The sequence below is a fragment of the Xenopus laevis genome, chromosome 9_10S (genome assembly GCF_017654675.1).
Source record: "Xenopus laevis strain J_2021 chromosome 9_10S, Xenopus_laevis_v10.1, whole genome shotgun sequence".
In the NCBI taxonomy this organism is placed as follows: Eukaryota; Metazoa; Chordata; class Amphibia; order Anura; family Pipidae; genus Xenopus; species Xenopus laevis.
Window position 1 is genome coordinate 72178287 of NC_054388.1, and position 19806 is coordinate 72198092.

The 19806-nt window shown below is 40.0% G+C and overlaps 1 protein-coding gene across 8 annotated transcripts in view; it reads left to right on the forward strand.

Annotated features, from left to right (window-relative positions):
* Nucleotides 1–19806, forward strand: part of LOC108702276 (disco-interacting protein 2 homolog A) — a 49433-nt gene that overhangs the window by 25243 nt on the left and 4384 nt on the right. For 5 of the 8 annotated variants that reach the window (XM_041579253.1, XM_041579254.1, XM_041579249.1 and 2 more), the window contains 28 exons: nucleotides 59–187; nucleotides 289–408; nucleotides 490–687; nucleotides 1126–1217; nucleotides 1475–1585; nucleotides 1677–1800; nucleotides 2207–2316; nucleotides 2480–2582; nucleotides 3811–3875; nucleotides 5217–5310; nucleotides 5521–5640; nucleotides 6395–6509; nucleotides 6677–6816; nucleotides 6931–7067; nucleotides 7654–7734; nucleotides 8292–8419; nucleotides 8760–8874; nucleotides 8990–9191; nucleotides 9868–9977; nucleotides 10076–10156; nucleotides 10351–10474; nucleotides 10700–10821; nucleotides 11709–11820; nucleotides 15920–16029; nucleotides 18249–18379; nucleotides 18456–18624; nucleotides 18792–18962; nucleotides 19167–19196. In XM_041579253.1, the coding sequence (XP_041435187.1) occupies nucleotides 59–187; nucleotides 289–408; nucleotides 490–687; nucleotides 1126–1217; nucleotides 1475–1585; nucleotides 1677–1800; nucleotides 2207–2316; nucleotides 2480–2582; nucleotides 3811–3875; nucleotides 5217–5310; nucleotides 5521–5640; nucleotides 6395–6509; nucleotides 6677–6816; nucleotides 6931–7067; nucleotides 7654–7734; nucleotides 8292–8419; nucleotides 8760–8874; nucleotides 8990–9191; nucleotides 9868–9977; nucleotides 10076–10156; nucleotides 10351–10474; nucleotides 10700–10821; nucleotides 11709–11820; nucleotides 15920–16029; nucleotides 18249–18379; nucleotides 18456–18624; nucleotides 18792–18962; nucleotides 19167–19196 (3344 nt within the window). Of the gene's footprint in view, nucleotides 1–58; nucleotides 188–288; nucleotides 409–489; nucleotides 688–1125; nucleotides 1218–1474; nucleotides 1586–1676; nucleotides 1801–2206; nucleotides 2317–2479; nucleotides 2583–3810; nucleotides 3876–5216; nucleotides 5311–5520; nucleotides 5641–6394; nucleotides 6510–6676; nucleotides 6817–6930; nucleotides 7068–7653; nucleotides 7735–8291; nucleotides 8424–8759; nucleotides 8875–8989; nucleotides 9192–9867; nucleotides 9978–10075; nucleotides 10157–10350; nucleotides 10475–10699; nucleotides 10822–11708; nucleotides 11821–15919; nucleotides 16030–18248; nucleotides 18380–18455; nucleotides 18625–18791; nucleotides 18963–19166; nucleotides 19197–19806 lie in introns of those variants that run through there. The other 3 variants (XM_041579251.1, XM_041579252.1, XM_041579256.1) reach the window with 2 other exon arrangements.

Genomic DNA, 19806 nt, shown 5'->3' on the forward strand with positions numbered 1-19806 from the left:
TATTAGCATGCGCTGAAGTAAAACATCTAATGTCTTTGTGTTTCTTTCTGCCCACCAGAGAGTGTTTCTGCTCCACCAGATGTAACAACAGGGTTGCTGGGACACTCTCACCATGAGCGCCCACAGATGGCCTCAGTCCGAGGTGTACCACGGGGATTAAACAGCAGCATCTTAGAAACAGCAAATGGTACAGTATGCTTATAAAGTTAAAAAAAATATATATTTTTTTTAACGTAAGGAAATATCCAACCTCTAATTCTCTTATCATCATTGTATCTGTCACCTTAGGGGTTCCAGTAAACAGCAGAGTTTCTTCCAAAATTCAGCAACTCCTCAATACATTAAAAAGGCCAAAACGCCCACCACTGAGAGAGTTCTTTTTGGATGACTTTGAGGAGCTCCTTGAAGGTAGAAGGCAAGATTTTTTTTCTTTTAGTTGTTCTTTGTGAGTCACATTTATACATTCCGCTTTCTTTTTATGTATTATAGTCCAGCAACCAGATCCAAACCAGCCTAAATCAGAGGGTACAGAGATAGCTTTGCTCAAGGGGGAACCACTAGGGGTGGTATCTAACTGGCCACCTTCGTTGCTGACTGCTCTGAACCGATGGGGAACCACACAGCCAAAAGCTCCCTGTTTAACCTCCTTGGACCCCACTGGGAAAGCGCTCTACACACTCACTTATGGTAAAGAGAGCAATGTAGTAACATCTTGAAGCTTGATAAAAATTTGATTTTTTTCCTATGGAGCATTATCAAGCTTCTGCAGTTTGATGAGCTTTAGCAGCGATTGAAATCCTTAAAACAGTTTTTAAAGATATAAGCAGCCTTCCTTCCATGGATAATAAAATGAATTTGTAAGTACAGTAGTGAACAGAGAAAAGACTCTTCTCTACTCAGCCTGCCAGCCAAATTGACATGGTGTAATAACTGCTAATATATTAATTAAAAAAAATGCAAAAGAGCAATTTTACATTCATTTGTTTTTAGGGTTTAGATCCCATTCAATAAAATGTAAATATCTTGGCAATATATTTTCTAGGAGAATACTAACAATTTAGTGATGGCTTGCTTTTGTTTCTTTTCACTTGTTTGGTGCCTTCACATAACTATGCTTTTTTTTAGGCAAGCTGTGGAGTCGTAGTGTTAAACTGGCCTACACCCTCCTCAACAAGCTTACCAACAAGAATGAGCCACTGCTGAAACCAGGGGACAGGGTGTGTATGAGAATACTAGTCTAGGAATGCATGCATCTTGTATTCTAAATTTGCTGTATGACGGAATTTCAGTGCAGAAAACAAATAAAATAGGCGCTTTTTTTTTTTAAAGCTTTTTTTTCTGAGATGTTGGAAGCAATCTGCCTTTTGCAATCTGGTACATTTCCATGCAATTATATTTTTACCACCATGCAACTGTTCTGATCAGCCTTTCTACAAGTGATCAAAAATTAAGCTCAGTCTTATTTATGTTGTAGGTCGCGCTAGTTTTTCCCAACAGTGATCCTGTTATGTTCATGGTTGCATTTTATGGCTGCCTTCTGTCAGAGCTGATTCCTGTGCCCATCGAAGTACCACTTACCAGGAAGGTAAAGTCATGGATGACCTTTATAATTATTTGTGTGGAACACTATATTGTGCTTCTGCATCAGGGTTACACCACTCTGCCCTTTTCTGCAGGATGCTGGCGGTCAGCAGATTGGATTTCTTCTGGGTAGCTGTGGAGTATCCCTAGCTCTTACAACAGATGCCTGTCAGAAAGGACTTCCCAAGGGCCAAAGTGGGGATGTGGTGACATTTAAAGGTTTGTACCCGACTTTTACATGGCTGGAAACCATGGGCATGGGCAACCTGTGGGAGTTACTTAACATGTTATGCAAAACAAGATCTTACCTTGCTACAAGTACATGAGTCTGTTGCCCTTGAAAAAGTCAGGCCACCAAAACTGCACCAGCTTACATACAGTGAAACTGGCAGCCTGATTCCAACATAGACCAGAATAACTATGCATATCACATTTTGCTTGATAAAATATATAATCCTTCTTTGAGAAGCAGTCTAGTTTATGGAATGTAAGGTGGGTGATGAGTGGGTGGCCACAAATATGTAGGGATTGGAGGACAGCCAAAACATTGTAGTGGTTAAGAGTTGGGTGTAGCTGTGTTTATGATTGGGAGTGTCATATACCTTTTAAATTCTTATTTTTGCAGGTTGGCCTCGTTTGGCATGGTTTGTAATTGATGGCAAACACTTAATGAAGCCTCCCAAAGACTGGTACCCTCATATTAGAGATGCAAGTAATGACGGGGCTTACATAGAGGTAAGATTAATTGAGCTTTATTAGGGTCCTATCAGTTTTATTACCTATAAATATGATGTGATCATGTGTCTCATGTAGGAGAAATTGTATACTACATCTCAGGCTGAAAAGTGTGCAGTTTTCGTAGACTCCTAACATGCTTCTTATGTGTCTTCCTTCACAGTATAAAACCAGCAAAGAGGGCAGTACTATGGGTGTCATAGTGTCTCAGGCTGCAATGTTGGCACACTGCCATGCTCTGACACAGGCATGTGGCTACTCTGAAGGTATGGATGGCTTATAGTGGTAGCTTTGTAAGCAGTGTCTATTTACTTTAGACTAGAAGAAAATAACTTTCATTTAAAGCAACGTAGGGGGTTATTCACAGTCAGGACAGTGAGGTTGTGGAATGCACTGCCGGGTGATGTTGTGATGGCTGATTCAGTTAATGCCTTTAAAGGGATACTGTCATGGGAAAAAAAAATTTGTTTCAAAATGAATCAGTTAATAGTGCTGATCCATCAGAATTCTGCACTGAAATCCATTTCTCAAAAGAGCAAACAGATTTTTTTATATTCAATTTTGAAATCTGACATGGGGCTAGACATATTGTCAATTTCCCAGCTGCCCCAAGTCACGTGACTTGTGCTCTGATAAACTTCAATCACTCTTTACTGTTGTACTGCAAGTTGGAGTGATATCACCCCCCTCCCTTTCCCCCCCAGCACCCAAACAAAAGAACAATGGGAAGGTAACCAGATAGCAGCTCCCTAACACAAGATAACAGCTGCCTGGTAGATCTAAGAACAACACTCAATAGTAAAAACCCATGTCTCACTGAGACACATTCAGTAACATTGAGAAGGATAAACAGCAGCCTGCCAGAAAGCATTTCTCTCCTAAAGTGCAGGCACAAGTCACATGACCAGGGGCAGCTTGGAAATTGACAAAATGTCTAGCCCCATGTTAGATTTCAAAATTGAATATAAAAAAATCTGTTTGCTCTTTTGAGAAATGGATTTCAGTGCAGAATTCTGCTGGAGTAGCACTATTAACTGATGTGTTTTGAAAAAAACATGTTTTCCGATGACAGTATCCCTTTAAGAATGGCTTGGATGATTTTTTGGACAGACATAATATCAAAGGCTATTGTGATACTAAGCTCTATAGTTAGTATAGGTATGGGTATATAGAAATTATGTGAAAGTAGGGAGGGTTGTGTATATGGATGCTGGGTTTTCATTTGGAGGGGTTGAACTTGATGGATTTTGTCTTTTTTCAACCTGATTTAACTATGTAACTACGGTGATGGATATTAAAAGGTAGTTATATTTCCTTCACTCTTAAAGTATTGTTTTTTTTTACTTAGAAATAATGCAGAATTGCTATCAAGTATTTTAATTATTATGCTAAACCCATAAGATGACATTAGAGCAAGGTACAGGGATAGCTGTCATAAAAGCATGAATAACGTGCACGATTCAAATAGACTTAATCTTTTTTTCTTTTGCTCAGCGGAAACATTGATCAATGTTCTTGACTTCAAGCGGGATGCTGGACTGTGGCATAGTGTGCTAACAGTGAGTGCTAACATCTTAAATTGTTCTGTGTATTGTGAGTGTTGAGATGATACAATGTGGAATGTCCTTTTGTAACACTGTGAAGTAGGGCTGTCCAACTGGCGGCCCGTGGCCCCACACATGTAAATTTTAAAAGGTATCACTACAGAGATTAACTGGCCCCTGCATTGTTTAAACCTCATATTCAGACTGTAATCCCCTGTGTTGTTCACACTTGTGACACCTCTATTGTTTATATCCTAAAGGCCTGTAATGTTCACACCTGAGACCCAGACTGAAACTGCCCACATTGTTCACCTGTTCACACTTTATTCAAAATGCTAATGGGGCACCAGCACTGTGTCACTGTATGTAGTACATATTAGAATGATAGCTTTCCCTGTCTCCTGCTCTGTTCTGCCTTCCCTCCCTGTGTGTGCCATTCTCTGCTTGCCCAGTGCTGCTTGTGTGTGCCATTCTCTGCTTGCCCAGTGCTGCTTGTGTGTGCCATTCTCTGCTTGCCCAGTGCTGCTTATGTGTGCCATTCTCTGCTTACTCAGTGCTGCTTGTGTGTGCCATTCTCTGCTTACTCAGTGCTGCTTGTGTGTGCCATTCTCTGCTTGCCCAGTGCTGCTTGTGTGTGCCATTCTCTGCTTGCCCAGTGCTGCTTGTGTGTGCCATTCTTTTCTTACTCAGTGCTGCTTGTGTGTGCCATTCTCTGCTTGCCCAGTGCTGCTTGTGTGTGCCATTCTCTGCTTGCCCAGTGCTGCTTGTGTGTGCCATTCTTTGCTTACTCAGTGCTGCTTGTGTGTGCCATTCTCCGCTTGCCCAGTGCTGCTTGTGTGTGCCATTCTCTGCTTGCCCTATGCTACCTATGGAATGTAAGCCTGTTAGGGGTTTGTTCTTGGGGTTTGTTAGCATTTGTAAATTGTTGTTAAGGGCCCCTAAGGTGTTTAATCATGTGTTGGGGGGGGGGGGTTGTTGTATTATCCACAGGGGAGGATGAGGCATATGGATTTAAGGGTATGTTTTTAACATGACTTCAATTTTTCACATATGAGTGATGAGGGATTTCCCTGCAGTGAGCACCAACCATTAATTTTTTTGGTGTGCTACCACTGTTAATGTGGATATGATCTTAAAAGTTCTTGTGGTAACATGGGTGTGGTTTACAGTGGCTGTGGTTTAAAAGGGGGAGTGGCCAACACTGATTTCCATTATCGGCCCTCCACCACATAGGCCAGTAAAATTTTGGCTCTCTGTACCACAGAAGTTGGACAGCACTGCTGTAAAGTATAGCTTTGTATGCCTCCATCTGTTTTGGGCTTTATGGGATTCAGCCTCGCTTTTGTTTCCTCATAGAGTGTTATGAACCGGATGCATGTGATCAGCATTCCATATGCTCTGATGAAAGTCAATCCTCTATCCTGGATCCAGAAAGTCAGTGCCTATAAAGGTAGAATATCAGACTTATGCCTGGGTTTTAACTGTCTTTCTACAGATTTTCTGTTGTCGGTTTGGCCAATATTGTCTTTTTCTATATGTGGTTGGGCTGGATTCCCAATACTTAAGCATTAAGTATGCTGATTTGCCCATACCCCCATACTCTTCCATTGCATGTAATGGCTTTCTTGCTCTATGTTCATCTTTTGTTTTTCCCTTTAAGCACGTGTGGCCCTGGTGAAATCTCGTGACATGCACTGGTCCCTGCTGGCACAGAGAGACCAACGGGACCTGAGCCTTAGTTCCTTGAGGATGCTGATTGTAGCAGATGGAGCAAATCCATGTGAGTTTGTTGAGTCTGTATTAAATTTATATATAGAGGGTTTTGTATTGAAAAAACTTATTAAAGGGGTAGTTCACTTTTAAGTTAACTTTTAGTATGTCATAGAATAGCTAGTTCTTTATTTTTTATAGTATTTTACATATTTGCTTTCCTCTTTTGACTCTTTCCAGCTTTGAAATGGAGGTCACTGACCCCGGCAGCCAAAAACTATTGCTCTGTGAGGCTACAATTTTATAGTTTTTGATATGTTTTATCACTTATCTTTCTATTCAGGCATCTCCTATTCATATTCCAGTCTCTTATTCTCACCACTGCCTGGTTGCTAAGGTAATTTGGACCCTAACAACCACAATGCTGCTTACATTCCAAACCAGAGAGCTGATGAACACAAAGCTAAATAAATTCAAAAACCACGAATAATAATAAAAAAAAAAAAACATTTGTAAAGCAAAATGTATGGGGTTCATAAAGGTTGTTTCAGTCCTGGCCATTCACCCTATTGTCGATGCTCAAGCATCAGAGCTGGTTTATTGTGAGAGGATCATCAACTAAGATAAGAACTGACAAAGGAATCATCTGTGGCATGGTAGTTTCGGCCAATGCTGATTATACCTTTTATAAAAACTCAAGAGAAAAGTCCTGCAACAAATAATATACACATTCAGTTAAAAGTTATACAAATACAAGGGGTTACTTACTTAATTTCACATAGAAAGGGCAGTAGAGCTAACATATATTTTATCTTTCATTAAAGGGTCAATATCTTCCTGTGATGCCTTTCTTAACGTCTTCCAGTCTCGAGGCTTACGTCCTGAAGTAATTTCACCCTGTGCCAGCTCTGCTGAGGCACTAACCGTGTCGATGCATAGGTAAGTATTCCACCTGCTATCTTAATTCCTTCTGTGATTTGTTTTTGCTCTTCACTGTCTTACTTTTCTTTTTAATCCATAGTTCATAACTATTTTCCATTTCCTCGACACTAAATTGTATTAAACTTTTGTACCTTCTTCATTTTGCTTACTGGACATGTTTTTAGACCACCAGATCTAGGCGGAGTGCCACCCGGAAAGGCTGTTTTATCCATGAATGCACTGAGCTACAGTGTTATACGGGCAGACACTGAAGAGAAGCTGTCTGTGCTGACTGTGCAGGATGTGGGCCAGGTCATGCCTGGAGGTATTTCAGAAATATAATTTTGTTTCACACCATGTTTCTCCATGTATAATATGTAATCTTTTCATATACATGTCAGTAGGATCGGTAGCCATGTATTGTTCTGTTTTTCTGCAGCTAGCATGTGTGTTGTGAAAACTGAGGGGGCACCATACCTATGCAAGACGGATGAGGTTGGTGAGCTGTGTGTGTCTTCTTGCTCCACTGGCACAGCATATTTTGGTCTCCAAGGGATCACGAAGAATGTATTTGAGGTGAGTTTTACAGTCCATAAAGATAAGTAATAATATAATTTTAATGTTGTAATGATATATAGTGAATAAAGTACCCCTTATTGTAAAATGTAAGGATATTAGAATTCACAGAGGAGTTCTATGACCATATAATAGCTTTTATACAGGTCATGGAACTCTGAGGTTACTTCTAATATCCTTATATTTTACAATAAGGGGTACTTTATTTATTATAATACACAAGTTTTAGGAGTCATGTGACAAAAATGACATCACTACTCACCGTTCATAACTGATGACATCACTAGTCACCATTTATAAGGATATCATTTACAGGATATTCATGGCTCTAGTGTATTATATTCTAATAAATACATAAAAAACATAACTGAAATGTAATATTGGCATGTTAAGCAAGCAATTCAGTTGGTAGGGTTAGAAGGCAATATACAATACAGAACTGTAGTATAATAAAGCAGGACTTGTTGAAATGGCTAGAACTGACATTTTCAGTCCTAATGAACTTTTATTCACTCTGCACATTGACCTGTTCTTTAGCAAACCATGAATAAAGTGGCTTATTTTTAATCCATATAATTTCTCATAGACCGTTCCACTGACTGCTACTGGGGAGCCTGTGTGTAACCAAACCTTTACCAGAACTGGGCTACTTGGCTTCATTGGACCAGTGAGTATATGAAAAATTCAGATTTTGCGTTATACTCTCTGTTTGCTGTTGTGCATTCATCCCTTATCACCTTGGTAAAAATAAAGTTTGGCCTATGCACCATTAGTTTAACAGTGGTTTTTATATTGCTCACATATTTCTCACTTAGTTGTGCCTATTAACAAATTGTATGTATGACATTTTTAAAAAAAGCTGACCACAAAAAATAGTGATTCAAAAGGGTACCATAGCCTTCAAATTGTCAGCTCACCCCTCTTTAATCTTTTCAGACCAATTTTTTTGAGCTAGTGGCACTGCACATGCTCAGCGTGCTCTGGTTGAGAGGCTCAAATTGTACACTGTATAATGCGAGTAAGTCTCTAAGCTTAGGTATCTGACAGGAGCTACTAATGTGCTGTGAATCAGCATAAGAGTACAGGTATCTAATTGGAGGGTCTTTTGAGGAACAGATCTTTACTGCTGAAGGGCTGTTGTGGCCTTGGGCTGGTATGGAAACCCAAAATATATATGACGTGTTGAGCTTTAGTTCTCTGTTAAGTTTTGTCTTTTTCTTCTAGGAGCGGTTAGTGTTTGTGGTGGGGAAGGTGGACGGACAAATGATTGTAAGTGGACGAAGACACAGCTGTGATGATGTAGTTGCGACAGCCTTGGCAGTGGAACCAATGAAATTTGTTTACAGAGGAAGGTGAGAAATAACAGTCTTGTTTATAAAAGAAAAGAAACTGTGCCTGAAAGATGGAAGGATGGGAAAAGTGTTTATTGCAAATGTTATTATAGGAAATGTGTCCCTATAGGGAAGTGCCCAGAGAAAAACTTCAGTTAAGTATAGTAAGGTAACATAAAACTGTGTGGTTTGTTTCAGACCCATAGCTTAATTCAGAAATTATCAAAAGAACCTTCTAGGCCTTACAGGGTCTTATTAGGGTTATATGACAAGCAGAATCAAACTTATTGAGACTTATAGTTGTATGTATATTGAGAAAAGGGTTGTCATGTACCTACAGTGAGTATTCTAATCTCTCTAGGATAGCTGTGTTCTCAGTAAATGTTCTACATGATGAGAGGATTGTACTGGTTGCAGAGCAACGGCCTGATTCCTCTGAGGAGGACAGCTTTCAGTGGATGAGCAGAGTACTTCAGGTAACTCATTCATGAATATATGGTTGGTTCATAGCTCTTTTTACTTATCCTTGTCCTCTATCCATCTAGCCCTGCTGGGCTAATATATATCTTTTCTTCTCTGATACTTTAACAGGCCATTGACAGCATTCATCAGGTTGGTGTGTACTGCCTGGCTTTGGTTCCTGCCAACACTCTGCCCAAAGCACCACTTGGTGGCATTCATATCTCTGAAACCAAGCAGCACTTTTTGGAGGGCTCCCTGCATCCATGTAATGTTCTCATGTGCCCACATACTTGTGTTACCAACCTACCTAAGCCACGGCAAAAACAGCCAGGTAAATGCAGAAAGGATTTCAACATCAGTATTTCTGTCACTAAGACCAGTGAGTCATAGACCCAGGAGGGAGAAATATATATATATATATATATATATATATATATATATATATATATATATATATATATATATATATATATATATATATATATAGCAGTCCATGAAAGCACTCACAGCAGTCGCCATCCAGCCTGTATCAACAAATCATTTATTGGTGCATGGTGTATCAACGTGTTTCGGCTCACCTGGAGCCGTTGGGCGAAACACGTTGATACACCATGCACCAATAAATGATTTGTTGATACACGCTGGATGGCGACTGCTGTGCGTGCTTTCATGGACTGCTATAATTATTTATTGGTTAGCACCCAGCAAGTGACTTTGTGAATGGTGAGTGCTGATATTCTCTCTCTCTCTCTCTCTCTCTCTCTCTCTCTCTCTCTCTCTCTCTCTCTCTCTCTCTCTATATATATATATACAGATATATCTTATTTATATTTTTTATTTAATTAGTATAAACTTGGGTCAGGTACAGAACAAGAAATGTCTATGTCGTAAGTTTCATATGCAAAGAAGACTTAGCAGGGCTAAATTTTGTGCCAGTTTTTGATGAGAGAAATTGGAATTGGTGAAATGTTTGTATAGGTAATACAGTTTGTTAATTCTTCCTCCAGATGTAGGTCCTGCATCTATGATTGTGGGGAATCTGGTGGCAGGGAAGCGCATTGCACAAGCTTGTGGGAGGGATGTGTCTCAGCTTGAAGATAATGATCAGGCAAAAAAGGTAAAATATGACTTTATATTTGGAATGGTTTTATTATTATTATTGTCTTACATGCTATGAGAGCTTCTAACCCTCCCTACTAACTTTTAATTTTGCAGTTTTTGTACTTGGCTGATGTATTGCAGTGGAGGGCCCAAACTACCCCAGAGCATGTCCTTCTCTTACTTCTGAACTCTAAGGTGAGTCCTGTAGGAACCTTCATTGCAAACATTTATGGTGCATGCTGTTTATCTCTGGCATATGGGGAACAAATGTGAACTGCATGCTAAGGAATGAATTTACCATTACAGAATGCATTGCCACCTGCCCATACCTACTCATCTCTTTGTATGGGTCATTGCTTTTCCCATTAAAACTGGTGTGTTCTTTTCAGGGTGCAGTGTCCAGTTCTGCCACCTGTTTGCAGTTGCACAAAAGGGCAGAACGTATTGCTGCTGGGCTGATAGAGAAAGCTCACCTCAATGTTGGTGATCATGTGGCTCTGGTGTATCCTCCAGGTAAAAATTGTAACATAATCAAAATGCAAAATATGTGTTAGAAATGAGAATCACCTTATCTATAGTAGAAGAAGATGGTGGAATTTGTTTTTGTGTGTGTTAGTAGTTGTGTAATGTGCAAAGAGCATGCATAGGTTCACATTGTCAGGTTTGACTTTCTGATATAGGCAATGCAGTGTATTTTTCTGTTTTTTTTAACATGTGACTGCTCATTTCCTTTTCTAGGAATTGACCTCATAGCCACATTTTTCGGCTGCCTTTATGCTGGCTGTATCCCAATCACTGTACGGCCTCCTCACCCACAAAACCTTGCTACCACACTGCCCACTGTTAAGATGATAGTAGAGGTGAGTATTTTAGGCCTAGTGCAACAGGTATTTTTAACAGCAACCCCATCCCTTGGCTTATGTTAAACTATGCATTCCGACATTAAGATTGTTGCTTTTATTTACTTCTTGTATTGGCTGGTTGCGGTGGGTAATTGCACTGGTGCAATCTAACACCTATGTTAGTACTATATCTGCCCCACTAAGTGACATATAAATGTGTTTGGCTGCTGGCACAGATTACTAATGCCCATGTTGAAACTGGATTATTACAGGCATGGGATCCATTATCCAGAAACCAGTTTTCCAGAAAGCCCAGAATTACGGAAAGGCCATCTCCCATGGACTCCATTTCATCCCAATGATCCAAAATTTTAAAAGGGATTCCCCTTTTCTCTGTAATAATAAAACATAAACTTGTACTTAATCCAATCTAAGATATAATTAATTCTTATTGGAAGCAAAACCAGCTTATTGGGTTTATTTAATGTTTACATGATTTTCTAGTAGACCTAAGATCTGAAAATGCAAATTACAGAAAGACCCATTATCCAGAAAATCCAAGGTCCGGAGCATTCTGGATAACAGGTCCCATACCTGTAGTATATTCAGTTTTTTTTTTCAGAAATTTTTTTTTGTATTCTGCTTAGTGTAGATTCCTCTGACAGTAGTCTTCTTAAATGCTTGAAACAGAATGAGTGCAGCTTGCCTACAGACTGCAACATATGTATCACTATGGCTAGATTATAATGCAGCAGTAGAAAGGCCCTGTTGACCTAAAAATACATTATGATGCCTTCTGTAATCTATATGTTGTCTTTCTATTGTGCATCTCCCCCCCCCTATTTCAACCAACCATGTGTTCAGTGTGCTATAAAGAGTTATTTGTGTTTTATTTTTATGGCTAGGTGAGTAAATCATCTTGTATCCTTACAACGCAAGCAATAATGCGACTTCTGAAGTCTAAGGAGGCAGCTGCAGCTGTGGACATTAAAACATGGCCAAGTATTTTGGACACAGGTAAGGAAAGGCCTGACCTTTTTCTGGAAGCCTCATGTTTATTGCATTAGCCTTGTTAATGACAATTAAAATATCACTATGAACTGGGAGCAGGAAATTGTTATTCCAGTACCACTGTGACCTAATAATATAAGGTAATAATAGGGTGGCAGAACGTTATGTTACTCCACTTCAAAGATTATGTGTAAATCTGTAAATTTCCATTTACAGCATCGTTTGTTAGAACATTCATTTTCCTGTCTTTTTTTGTTAGGCGATAGTAACATAATGAAACAGCTATGTGAGCTAATAATGAAGGCAATGACCAGCCAACATAAGACAATGGCAAATAATTAAGCTACAAACAGAAAGCAAAAAGAAAATGTGAATTTATTTACTCACTGTTACATCCTTTTCTCTTAGTCCTATTAGGGGACACAGAAATAATGGTGTTAAATCCCCTCAGCAGGCAAAACATGACTTGAAATCCTACCTTCTATATTATTACCTTCTACCACTAGGTACATAGGTTATATTTAAAGAACCACACAAAATCTAGCTAATAACATAACCTGCAAAAGTCACCTTAGTGGAGACAAAGATATCAAAACAATAAAACTTAGTAGAGGTGTTCACAGAAAACCAACTCTGCCACCTTGCACACCTGTTAATAGAATAGGCTATGTTTCTGCATGCCTATAAGGAACTGATTGCCCGAGCACAGTGGGCCTCAATGTGAATAGGAGTAAGCCTTTGAAGGGGAAAAAAATTAGACGAAAAGACGACCCCTGCCCGGTCAAAACAGAGGTCTCAATTGCTGCGCCATCAGTTTGTCAGAGCAGCTGTTCATAAAGGAGCAGGGGATCCTTCAACTTCACAATGAATCTGTCAGCTTTCCTTTTGTGACAATGATACCATGAGGTCAAAATCTGTCTGACACCGCTGAGTGATGGTGATGGGAGTTGAAAACATTGACGTTCACTTGCCTCTCTGTTGGGTCCAGATGTTGGCAACCAAAATATATGTATTGCCGAGATCTGGGGTACCTTGGCTACCCCCCATCTAAATATCTTGCTTTAGGGATGGGGGTCAGGAGATTCCTACCTTGATCATAGTAGCAATCCAGGTAACAGTGAAATGCTAGATAAGCTTTTATGTTCTTCCCCGTGGCCTGAAGCCGTACCTCAGTTGGCAGTCCTATGTCCAAGACCACCTGAAGACTGAAAGATCCGGGCACTTGCTTCCCCTAGTGGGGGCTGGCACAGCAAGACCAACACTGACTATCTCACGTGCCAGAGGTAACCCCGGCTAAAGAATGCTTGTGATGGTCCTCATTCAGGCCCGGACTGGCTATCTGTCAGTTCGGGCAAATGCCCGATGGGCCATTCTCCATGAAATGTAAAAGGGCTGCTGCCATTCATGCTTGTAGCACAGTTCTATCACTAACCTACTGATAAGAAGCTGGACAGGTAGGAGTGAGAAGGCAAGCTTAAGGCACATGTTCATTTCTCAAAGTGGCAAGCTGTAACAAGACAAGGCTTTGGAAGGATCAATGCTTCAAGATCGGCAGGCTGGGCCAGAGGAAAGCAACAGATTCAGCTGAAACCCTCTTGTTACAATGTATCATACTTTCCCAGCCTGGGCTACTAGCAAGAAGGTGGGGCGCATAGGAGAAGGAAAGCAGAGCAGGACCAGTAACTGAATTTCTACATCTTCTTAACAGAAGGTAAAAGCTCAGCTTAGATGATTGATTATCTTTTTATTCCTTTGCTGCTTCATTAGGATTTTTTTGCTGCTTCCTATGAGTTTTACTTTGGGCCTATAAATATGCACCTATTGTTTAATAACCACTATTTTCTAGTTTCAACATTTTCTAGTGCATGTTTTAATCATACTGTGCGGTTTTAAGAACCACACAGAGGGCCAGAAGTGGATTAGCTCTGACCCAAAAGATGAATACAGTTCTTGTGTTGTGCTACACTTCTTAATACACCGTATATGTCAGTGAACTAGTACAGTACTGTGTAATTTAGTCACATGTAAAGGGAGATGGTAAATACTTAGTGGCTGCTCCAAAAGGTTAGTTACCCATAATAACTTTAAAGAGGCAGTGACATGTTCTGATTTAAACAGGACTATGTCACCTTTGTCCTACAACTTTTATTAATGTAAATGTACATACATCTATATGGGCCGCCAGGGCCGGACTGGGGGTAAAAAGCAGCCCGGGCAAAAAAATCAAAGCAGCCCACATGTAAACACGCGCTGGTCTTGTACACATTCACTCATATATTGGGGTAAAACTGCAAAAAAATCATGCAGGTCATTAGTTGGATCCTGAACATATAGTACTAAAAAAGATACGGTTTACAGCACATAAACCAGAGAAGAACAGGAGCAAGAAGTGCTGGATATGTACTTCAAACAACACAAATCACCTAAGTGTGACATTAGCCTTAGGGTCAAGTATGGGGGGGGGTGCTCAGAAGTGACTTGTCTGCCCTGCTTCCAGTCTAGGCAGAGGTGTTTGCCCAAGTACCCAGGACTAACATCCCTTTTTGTAGTCCTGCGCAGCAGACGAATGCTAGGGCCACCAAGAAGACTAGTTGCACCAATGGCACCAGTGTCGGACTGGGGCACCTGGGGCCCACCAGAAAACCTGAGCTTGAGGGCCTTCCTTTATTCACAAAAGCTAACCAGTACTTGAAGAAAAAGTCACTTTAACACATCTCCCTGATTTTACATTTGTTTTTCTGGTCCCCTGAAAAACATAAATTGGTGTTCTACTTTATACACAGACACACACATTTTATAAACACCAGTACTCCATTTAATTTATTTAATCAATTCATTAATATTAATAAATAATAATATTTAATGTATTTTATGAATCTATTGATAATACAATAGCCTGCATTTGATTTATTTAATTTAATCACTATATGCACCCCAGCCTAAGTACAACAAAAAAATTAGTGTACAGACAAGATAAATGACTGTGAGGAGGGCAGAGGAGGGGGGGGGGGAGTTCCAGCAGTAAAATAAAAAGAAATGGGGTTTAAAAGTAAAATGAAATAAGAGAATAACCCACATAGCCTGTATGTAACTGGTGACACCAAGCAAACTTTATTGCTTGGGGGGGGCATGGAAAAAACTTTCTTGGGGGGTGTCTGATTGGAGGTAGTAGCCAATTCAGCAGCAGTCAATGAAGTAATGGGGGGGGGGGCTGTCAGAGAATGTGTAAGTTGCCTGTGAAGGGTGCAGAGAAGGAGGCAGCTGGATAGTCAGGAACATGCAGTTTGTGTCGGTTATGGGGTAGTCAAAGTTAGCAGGCAAGGCCCACCTGCATTAGCTGCTTCCGTCATCCTCCTCCTCCACACCCTGACATTGCTCATTATCCACCCTTCTTTCGCCCCTCGTTGGCTCACCAGAGCTGCACAGAAATTCAGAGGCCTCTCCCTCCCGCACTTGTTCTTCCGACTGCGGATCTCTTCTTGAAGTTAGTATTGGTGGGAGGCGGGAGCTGCAGCAGGTCACAAGAGCGATAGTGAAATGATCGCACACTGCCTGCAGGAGGGGGAGATGGCTAAGTAGATACAATGTCCTCCCCCAAGCTAACTATTCGGACTGCTTGTCCCACTGTGTCAGGCTGCCTTCCAGAAACAGCCGGAAGTCATTAGTGAGAGACGCTGCGGCTGCAGCATAGTTTCTAATCAGGATTAGAAGCGGCCCACTTGGACAAACCATAATGCGGCCTTTCGGGCAATTGCCCGAACTGACCTATTGCCAGTCCGGGCCTGTGGGCCGCTTTTCTTTTTTGCCAGGGCTGCTTTTTATTCCCAGTCCTGCCCTGTTCTCATTGGATGCCTTTGTCCATCCTTCTGACTATTACAAGGACACAATAAAAACGTACCTGGTGGTAGAATGGGATTATATAGAAGGAAGGATTCAAGTAATCTTTCTGTGTTCTGTTCCTGATGGGAGGGGATTTAACCCTTGTATTTGTGTCCCTCAGGACGTAAGAGAAAAATAAATTCTACATTCACTTCTTAATATCTGCATTTAACAAAAATATAAGGAATATTTTAAAAATACTTTACTTTTTCCTTTGTGCCATTAGAGGACATGCCAAAGAAAAAAGTATTGCGTGTTTTCAGGCCAGCCTCACCAGAAACTCTGGCATATCTGGATTTCAGTGTGTCTACTACAGGAATATTAGCAGGAGTAAAGGTATGGAAATAACTTTGTACCATCTTCATACCTGTGATGTATTATCTTCATTAAGATATCTGAATTGGTTCATGCACTTTAATAAGGGTTTTTAAAATAAATAAAATGTAGTTTTCTGTATACAGTAATCATGTTTAAAGCAAGCCAGTTTTATAAAGATAGCTTTATTTATTGGCTGCAGAAGATTGGAATTGCACACACACCAACCATATTAATAAGTCTTGCAAATCCACCATTAAATTTGCACTTAAAAGCAATCAGATTGGTGCATGTGTGATTCTTATCATCTGTTCTGTAAAGAGATTCTTGGTATCCAAGGGATTTGTACACCATAACACAAAATACTAACAATTTGGTGTGCAAGCAGTCATGTAACTACAGGGGGCACAGTGGAACAGGGAGCTCATGTGTTATCACTGGTGTGCAAGATCTGTCGTTCTCTTGATCACTGTTGTATCTTCATCCGTTATTCTCTTGCAAAGACCTCTATTTCTTTAGTGAAGTCACAGTTGGTATTGTTTTGTCTATATTGACTGTCTGTGGAATTACCATTTACCCCTGCATTGGTTAGATTTCCATATAACATCAGAGACTGCCACGCCTTTTGTGCAGCTCATAGAAAATAAGGCCCTTTCCCATGGGCTGAAGGTAAATCAGTTCATGACTGTGAGACTACATTTGTGCCTATAGATTTTTAAACTACTGCACATATATTTTTTGATAGGGGACATGCACCAACTTGCAATAGACTGTTAAGCAGAAACTCCGTTTGGCATGTCCTGTAGCCAAGGGTTTTTTTTTTACAAAGGCCTTATAACTGAGAAAGCTTACTGCAAAATATGCCAACTGAAATATTAAAGTTGCATAGTTGTTTCATTAAAAAAAAATGCTTTTGGCTTAATAGAGTTTGCAGTAGCCAGTGCCTTTTAAAGGGATACAGTCATGGGAATTTTTTTTTTTTTCCAAAATGAATCAGTTAATAGTGCTGCTCCGGCAGAATTCTGCACTGAAATCCATTTCTCAAAAGAGCAAACAGATTTTTTTATATTCAATTTTAAAATTTGACATGGGGCTAGACATTTTGTCAATTTCACAGCTGCCCCCAGTCATGTGACTTGTGCCTGCACTTTAGGAGAGAAATGCTTTCTGGCAGGCTGCTGTTTTTCCTTCTCAATGTAACTGAATGTGTCTCAGTGTATTTTACTCAGGTTAGATTTGTAAGCAAGCTTGTTCCATGGTTCAAGAAACACTGCTATAATCCATGAGATAAAATGTCATGTTTAGAATAATGAAATTAAACATTTTATTGGTTAATTATTGGATAACGGGATATACACAATATCCTGTGTCTATTATGTACCATTGGTATTAAAGGAAGAGTTCAGTGTAAAAATAAAAACTGGGTAAATAGATAGGCTGTGCAAAATAAAAAATGTTTCTAATATAGTTAGTTAGCCAAAAATGTAATCTATAAAGGCTGGAGTGACGGTGTCTAACAAAAAAGAACAGTATACAACGTCCTGCTTTTCAGCTCTCTAACTCTGAGTTAGTCACCGACTTTAAGGGAGTTGATCCTCAGAATTCATCTTAGATTAAAAAGCAGTTATGACCCATGTGCCCCCCCTCAAGTCACTGATTGGTTACTGCCAGGTAACCAATCAGTGGAATCCAAGAGAGCTGCAAAGCAGGAAGTAGTGTTCTGTTCTGTTATGTTAGACATCCAGTCACTCCAACTTTTATACATTACATTTCTGGCCAACTAACTATATTAGAAACATGTTTTATTTTGTACAACCTATCTACTTACTTCCTCCGATTCTTGAACCGAATCTAAATCCTAATCCAATTTAGCAATCTTCATTTGTCCCGCAAACAAATGAAGCATACAAAACAAAGTTTCACTTAGTCCAACAATGGACTTTTTAATCCATAGTTGCCCAGTGGTGTAAAGTCATAAGGTATAAATATTTGGATTCTGTTAACTTAAACCCATTGTGAACTTTCAACCTCAGTGGAAGTAAGTAGGAATCTTTCCTAAAATCACACCAAATCTTTGTCACAAACATTTTCATTTTATCTGCTGGTATATCACTTCACCATTTTTTAGGGCAGCTTATTTAAAATGACAGTAGCTGGTACAACTTCTCCAGTTTTTATGCTATCCCTCTTAGCCTTTACACATTACTTTATTTTTTATCCTGTGTCATTGTTCCCTCCAGATGTCCCATTCAGCATGCAGTGCCTTATGCCGCTCCATTAAGCTACAGTGTGAACTGTATCCTTCACGTCAGATAGCGATCTGTCTGGATCCATACTGTGGTTTAGGCTTTGCTCTCTGGTGCCTGTGCAGGTAAATTCATTTGTATTGTTATGTGAAAATTACTTTTCTCTTTACCCTGGTACCAACTAGTTCCTTTTTTAAACAGTGTATATTCCGGACACCAGTCTATTTTGGTGCCCCCATTGGAGTTGGAGAGCAATGCCTCCCTATGGCTGAGTGCTGTTAGCCAATACAAAGTACGTGTCACTTTCTGCTCTTACTCTGTTATGGAAATGTGCACCAGAGGCCTAGGAACACAGACTGGTACCTTGAGGGTAAGGATCTCTATTTTTTTTCTCTACCCTTTATTGCTTAAATGTATTTCCTCCACTGCGTCATCTTAGTCTTTTCCTTGTCTGTTCTGCCCTTGTTACTCCATGCTGACTCCATCCTCACCATTTTCCATATACTGTATTTGACCATCTTCATTGCCTTTTCACAGTCACGAGGTGTGAATCTTTCCTGTGTACGCACATGCATGGTAGTAGCAGAGGAGCGCCCACGTATTTCTCTTGCTCAGTCCTTCTCGAAATTGTTCAAGGACCTGGGGCTTTCCACCAGGGCTGTCAGTACGACATTTGGCTGCAGAGTCAACGTGGCCATTTGTTTACAGGTGAGTGAACTGCAATATGGATTTCATTAACTTTTGCATGTTCAGAACTGAGAGGAGCAGGTCATGTGAGTGCTACATGTTCCATTGTGTGCTGGTTATGTGAGATATATATGTGGTTATATCCTTATTCTCTACTCATGTGTATTCCCACTCATGCTTTCGTCCTACTTTGTCTCTCACTTCTCTTTGTGGTTCCTCTTTCAGCCCAACAGACTGGGCAAGCTTGCTGACCAGGTATGGTGTATGCATGAGTGTGTGTTAACACAACCAACATACGCTTTGCTCTTAGCTTGCCTCGAAAGTTGTAAATTGGTGTATTAGCTTAGAAAACCGTTACCATAGAGAATCAGTTGGGAAGGCTACTACTTTTCAGAATGTGTGTTATGAAATTAGCATAAGGTTCTTTGGTGCTAGCTCTTTGAGAGGGTTATTGTTTTATAAAGTTTTCTTGGTCGTGTTCTAAGACAGCGAGATTTCTGTGAATGCAGTGAGCAGAGTATGTTCTCATTATGACCTTGTTGGTTGTTTCAGATGTGTCCCAGGAGAGAGGTTGGTGATTCCTGATAAGGATTTATTTTTTGCTTCCTTTTTATGCAAATAATGATACATTTTTTTCTGAATGTGAATCAAGAGTAAGGTGTAATGCTCTTTCACGAGTGTATGGTATGTTTGTTGTTGAGATGTTTTGCTTGCACAGTGTAATGAATGATCAGTGTAACAAGGCTGGAATTTAGGAACTAATATTACTATACATTTCTCAGCAGTATAAACATATAGTGCACTGCACCAGTTTTATGTCCACAGAAGCCAGCATTTCAGATGTTAGTTCAATTTGAAATGGTAG